Source organism: Lolium perenne, chromosome 2, assembly GCF_019359855.2.
Source record: "Lolium perenne isolate Kyuss_39 chromosome 2, Kyuss_2.0, whole genome shotgun sequence".
NCBI classification, from domain to species: Eukaryota; Viridiplantae; Streptophyta; class Magnoliopsida; order Poales; family Poaceae; genus Lolium; species Lolium perenne.
In genome coordinates this window covers 15,961,201-15,967,408 of record NC_067245.2, presented here as the reverse complement: position 1 = coordinate 15,967,408, position 6,208 = coordinate 15,961,201, and the positions used below count along the sequence as shown (strand labels likewise).

General features: G+C 45.0%; 1 protein-coding gene across 1 annotated transcript; it reads left to right on the top strand.

The window, feature by feature from the left end:
- Positions 1 to 676: 676 nt before the first annotated feature.
- Positions 677 to 4,878, top strand: LOC127328243 (F-box/FBD/LRR-repeat protein At5g56420-like). Its single transcript, XM_051354856.1, has 2 exons — positions 677 to 1,546; positions 4,372 to 4,878. Exons 1-2 carry the CDS (start codon positions 677 to 679, stop codon positions 4,876 to 4,878), a joined length of 1,377 nt encoding a protein of 458 aa, XP_051210816.1.
- Positions 4,879 to 6,208: the final 1,330 nt, after the last annotated feature.

Genomic DNA, 6,208 nt, shown 5'->3' with positions numbered 1-6,208 from the left:
AGAAAGATGCATTTTTTTTGCCTTCTCTTAGTTAAGAGATGATCTCTTAGCACAATCTCTCTCACCACTTTTTTAGGATGTCTCGGTACTAAAGATAAGACTAAAAAATGACTCATTGTATACCATGTTTTATGTTATATCTTGATTACGTGGCAGGATTAAGATAAGACGGTCTTATCAACCATTGCATATGCCCTGACATGTACAATGGAATGACGTTAGCCTTCCCTTATCTTTGCCACGTTGGATTTTTTGCTTAGTTGGAAGAGAGAGAAAGAAGAAAGGGAAGGTTATCTTCCCTTAGCTCTCTTATGAAAGAGAAAACTGTTTTTCCCATTGTATGACTTGTCTCCCCTTAGCCACCCAATTTCCTTCTAAAAATAATTAATTCAGATTTATTGTAAGGGATAACAATGAGAGATAATGCACTGTACCTCTAAAATTTATCATCTCCCTGGATGACGTGGGTTTCCTACCATTGTACATTGCCCTTATATAGATAATAAATCAGAGTCCAACTCAGGTATACCTGGGCCGACAAAGATCAGTATACGTGGGTGACGGTGTGGATCGTGATTGATAAAACCTCTCTGATCTACGCATCTGATCTCCCAAACCTCTCCCGATCTGATTCTGAACTGCCAAACAACGTAAGGAAGTCTAAGGACGCGTGAAGATGGCGATGCAGCAGCGCGCCGGCGGCGAGGACCGCGTGAGCGCGCTCCCGGACGCCACGCTCACCCGCATCCTCTCACACCTTGACACCCATCAGGCTGTTCGCTCCAGCGCGCTGTCCCGGCGCTGGCGCCATGTGTTCACCACAGTCCCCGTCGTCCACCTTAGCGCTAGACCTCGGCCGCCCGGCTGCCGCAAGGCGCCCGTCCGCATCGAGCACATGGTGAATAGCGTGCTCCTCAACCATGACTGCACCGCTCCCATCCGCTCTTTCCGCGTCATCTGCCTCGGAAGCCCACCCTCCGACATCCTGATCGACCAGTGGATCGCCACGGCCTTGTTCGCCGGAGCGGAGAAGCTCGACCTCGACCTGCCGCCACGAGTGACAGAGCAGCCGATCTGGCCGCACACAGGTACTAGTGTCGACGAAGCGCCAGATGTGCTAACGGAACTGTCTTGCAGCATGCCTCGCTACCTGTTCCGCAGCAACGCCGCCGACGCCACGCTGCGCCACCTCCGGCTTGCGAGCTGCAAGCTTGACCTGCCCGAGCAGGCCCTCTTCCTCGGCTCGCTGGAGACGCTGTGGCTCCGACGGGTCAACGCGCCGGGGGAGGCGCTGCAGCGCCTGGTCGCCGCCTGCCCTCGTCTTGCCGAGCTGACGCTCGAGGAGTGTCCGACGGTGAAGCGCATCTCGGTGGCACTCCTCCACCTCCGGACATTCAAAATCCGATGCTGCCACAACGCCACGCGTGTCTTCGTCGACGCGCCGTCGCTGCAGTCCCTCGGGTTCAAAGGCAGCGTGGCGGGCTGCTCCGCGCTGTCGTTACCGGACTGGGGAGAAGTCGCGCTGGCCGTGGACATCTGCATGCCGGTCGACAGCGAGGACACGGAAGAGATCCGGCGACGGACGCGATTTTTCTAACGGAACCGGTAACTACCGGTGAAGTATCCGCGGTTCGCTCGTCCCTCGCGATTCGGGGTTGAAAGCGTCGTATTTTTCTTTCTGGTTTCGTATTTCATGCTGCTTGTACCAAACAGTTCTAATATACGTATAGAATACGTGGCTGGCCCACTTGATACACTAAATATCAACGCGCAGACCATCCCCTGAATCTCTCTCTTCTCTCTCTCTCAATCTAGATCGAGGAAAAATCCCCTGACGGCGGCCAGACCAGGAAGCTCGAGTTGGCGGCCCGCGGCCGGAACAGGAAGCTCGAGTTTGCGGGCCAAGACGGCGTTCAGAACCGTGGCAACGCTGCGCCTAGAACGGCGGCGACATGCATGAGCGACGGTGCAGCGCGTCATGGCTGCAAGGCTTCCAGCGGCAGCGCAGCGCCTTGCCTTCTCGTCGAGAGCCACCGGAGGAAGACGAAGCTGTTCATGTGCAGGCTAGGTTTGGGATTTATGTTCTCCATCTAGGGATAATATTCTTTCTATCTGATTGGATGCAGATCTGGAGAGTGATTTTGGTGGTGGCTATATTTGATTTGATCTGAATTTTAGTCTTTTATTCCTATCAAATCTACTACATTCTTCCCCACTCTACTTTTATTTTTGATACTTTTGTGTGATGGCTCAGATTAAGAAATCGTTTCCAAATCGAATAATCACTTGATTGAGAAGTTTTTTTGGTGGTTGCTAATCCATCTGAATGTACTTTTTTGTCTGCCATAAGAATTTGAAACGAATTGTATGTCTAATTCTCTGTACAAATGTGAAACATTTGTGGTGCAAGGAAATGGTGATCTAACCAATATGGATTGTAAACAGATGTCTCCAATATCAAAATAGTGTATCCTATACTTTGTTGATATAATACCCATATCTGCAGTAAATAAAATTGTTTTCTAAAACGACATTGGCTATATATTTTGTATGACCCAGTTTTCAGTAATATATGAAATATGTCATTCTCTTCAATGCCAAAATAATATTACTGAGCCCAGACTAGAATCATAACTTGTCTGTTTTATTGGAATTGACTAACGGAATACAATGAAAATATTATAATTTTCTCCACCAAAACTGAAAAATTGGGTAAATGTGAGATATTTCATTGCAATATTTGCCAACTTATTTTCAAACCTATCCGATATTTGAAACGTCATTTCAAAATCGTAGAAACTGGAGCTTGTTAAAATTTACTACAAATCATGTATAACCCTTATATGCAATATGTCATATCTCTTCTATACCAAAATGTTAGTGAAACCATACTTGAAACATCTCTTGTTCATTTTATGGAATTAGCTCAAAAATAGAAATATTTTAGTTGTATTTTGTTATTAATGACATATATGGATAGTAAAGGATTTCTCAAATGGTGCCGTAAGATCACTAGTAGTGGCGCACCCCTCTAGTGGTGCTCCACTGCTATATAGCAGTGGCGCACCAAAAACAGGTGCTCCACTGCTATGAAAATACTAGTGACGCACCCCAACAACCATGCGCCATTGCTATATTTATTTTATGATTCAGCTCCACCCTAGACTTAGCAGTGACGCACCTAATATAAGGATGTGTCAAGGGTGTCGCACCTATAAGTTAGTAGTGGCGCACTAGGTAGTGCGCCATTGTTACTTGAGTTAGCAATGGCGCATGAGTGGTGCGCCACTACTAACTGTTAGCAGTGGCGTGATATTAGTGGCGCACCACTAGTGCGCCACTGATGACAAAAAGTGGTGCGCCACTGATAGCCTGTTTTCTAGTAGTGAACTATAATATACGTGAATCATATTTGTGTGAAAAAGAAATAAAACAGGAATATGTGCGAAAAAAGGAGCATATTTTCTTAAAAATTATCATGACCTAAAACTTTTATGAAAACAATGTAAGATGATTGGAGTATATGGTAATAATATATGGAACTTCTATGAACTTACGAAAATAGGAAATTGTGACATGATATTTCGTAGGAAGATTTTGTCATTTATTTTAAAACTGATACAATATTTGAAACATGGTAAATGTGGCATATGTAGTTTGTACCAACTTGATATTAAAAAAAGTCTCACATTTTAATATTATATACCATAATTTGTTCATATCATAATGCTATCCATAATCAAAATAGTTGATGTCCGAAACCTAGTTGGATTGTACTAGGTATGAGATATATGTATGAGATATATATGATAGATCTTTGATAAGAAAATGTTAATGAATCCATACTTGGGGAACATCTTCTTCATTTTATTTTATTAGATCACAAAAAGCTAAAATATTTTGATTCCATTTTTCAAAAATGAATTGAAACTGATTTGAAAAACAAAGAATGCTAATTGGAATATATGTGAACCGATGTGATATTCGGAATATTATTTACGAATTATACAAATTAAATATATTTTATATTACTATAAATCATGAATTTAATTATTACTACTCATTAGGATATACGTAGTAATATTTTTTTAGCACTTCTCATAGCCAGGGGCTGACCGCTGGTAGATTCTCTGAGGCGAGGAAGGAAAGCAAAGCACTTATTGCCACAGAACCAACATCGTGGTGGGCCAGAGAAAAGTGATGGGTGGTGGGTCCAGGATTGTAATACAACGCGGTAAAGAATGAAAAGCAGCCAATACCAGAGAATACTATTGGGGTACATGAGGAGGTGGCGCACGTGGATTGGACGAAGAGACTCCGGTAGGAACCGGATCCGCTAGAAATGACTTTCCGATCCGGCGACTGGGGCAGTTCCTGGAGAGATGCACCAACCTGACATCAGTTAGCCTTTCCGCCCAGCAGCAGCCGCCCTTCTTCCTCTGGCACCGTGCGCGGCTGCCGGGCCTCACGCACCTGGAGCTCAGGGGGCCCTTCCGGAACCGTGGCCACATCGCCGCTCTGGCTAACATCCTCGATGACACAACCGGCCTCGAGGTTCTGACCCTCGCTATCGACCGTCCTCAGGTCAACGAAGCATCAACCTGCAGGGTGATCAAAGTGCCCAAGGATGTTCGGCCTTCCAATGCCGAGTGCTTCCGTCGCACGCTGAGGAAGATCCAACTGGTCAAGTACAGCGGGACTACCACGCAGAGACGGCTCGCTTTGTTCCTGCTCACCAAGGCCGTGCGCGCGGAGGAGCTGCACGTTACTTTCGCTACCGGCGTCGGAGGAGGATCTGAAACTGATCAGTTCAAGAAAGAGATGGAGGGATGGAAAAGAAATCCAAAAACTAGAATTATCTACCATGCGCATGGATGATGATTGCAAAACACAAGAAACAAGCTACTGCATTTGAACTTGAAACAAATACTACTACTCGATCGATACTACTAGTATTTACGTTTAAACGGGGGCTGCTGATCCTCCTAACACGTCTGTTTGCATTTGTTGCTTTGTGTTATTTGCATTGACAATAAAAAGGGGACATCATAAGTTTTTTTTACGGAAACTAGTAAACTTGTGCGTGCATTGCTACGGGTTGATTGTTAGCTCTCCGTTTGAACGTTTGGTTTAACTTAGCTAGCGCAACAATCTTTCAGTGAGAACAATAAGAAGGATTACATCATCCAACCCGACTGGGTCATTTTGCAGACTCCTCTACCAAACCTATCTGAAAAGTTTTCCACCTCCTTCTCCTTGGTAATATGGCCGAACCAGCACCGCTCCGCTCCCACCCCCGGTGGCAAAGCTTGCATTCTTTGCCTTCTTAAGCCTAAATTCTTGGTCAAAGCAAGGCACACTCATGGTGAAATTTTATCGGTGGAAGGAAGGGGGAAAACATGTACATCATGCAAGGTTTTATAAAGTGAGACGACGATGAATGAACGGAGATAATAGCATGAAACGGAGGAGCAAAAACGAAGGCTACAAAATTTAGCGGGAAAACAATAATCAACTAACACGCTAACTACGTGCAACTAGTCGGCGGCGCATTGGCTGATCGGCCTTCGCGTGGCCGCTATGTTGATCGGTTGTGTCATGGCTGACCGAGTATATCCTCTGACGTGCGCTTGTCCGGCCGATGGACTAATCGGAGCCTCTAGCAGATCAGTGGCCATTATTAGATCGATTGAGTTACATATAAATTTTTTTAAAAAAATTAATCACGTATTATTCATAAAAAATAAAAAAATCGTATTATATGGCCGCTGGCCCTGCCTTGGCAGGCGTGTCGTGGCAAGATTTTTTTTTTGAAAATGGATAATATATTAGGCAAGCAAGCCGCCTCATTAAAAACCTTCCAGTCCCCTTCGGTACCCTGGAAGGAAAAGAGTGCGTGTGAAACTTGCTGCCGGAACCACAAGTACAGTTACAAGTTTGTGAACAGGGTCACATCCCTAAAAACAAAAGGTAAAATAAACTCCGGGGGCTCATCCACCCAACTAAGAATCTCCTTAGAGTTAAAAGCAAACCTAGCTAACTCATGAGCCACTTGGTTAGCCTCCCTGTTACAATGCACAAACTGTATATCCATAACTTCACTTGCCTTCTGGAAACAATCCGCTAAGATAGCCGTATAAGGACCATTAATTTCCATCTCTCCAGTGCAAGCCAAGATCAATTCAAGCGAATCAAATTCAATTATACA

What these genes read in the sequence shown, in the direction of transcription:
- LOC127328243 (XM_051354856.1), top strand. Translation starts at nt 677, where the DNA reads ATGGCGATGCAGCAGCGCGCCGGCGGCGAGGACCGCGTGAGCGCGCTC. An exon ending in CCGTGGACATCTGCATGCCG is followed by an intron (nt 1,547 to 4,371) that starts GTCGACAGCGAG and finishes CGACTGGGGCAG; the next exon opens with TTCCTGGAGAGATGCACCAA.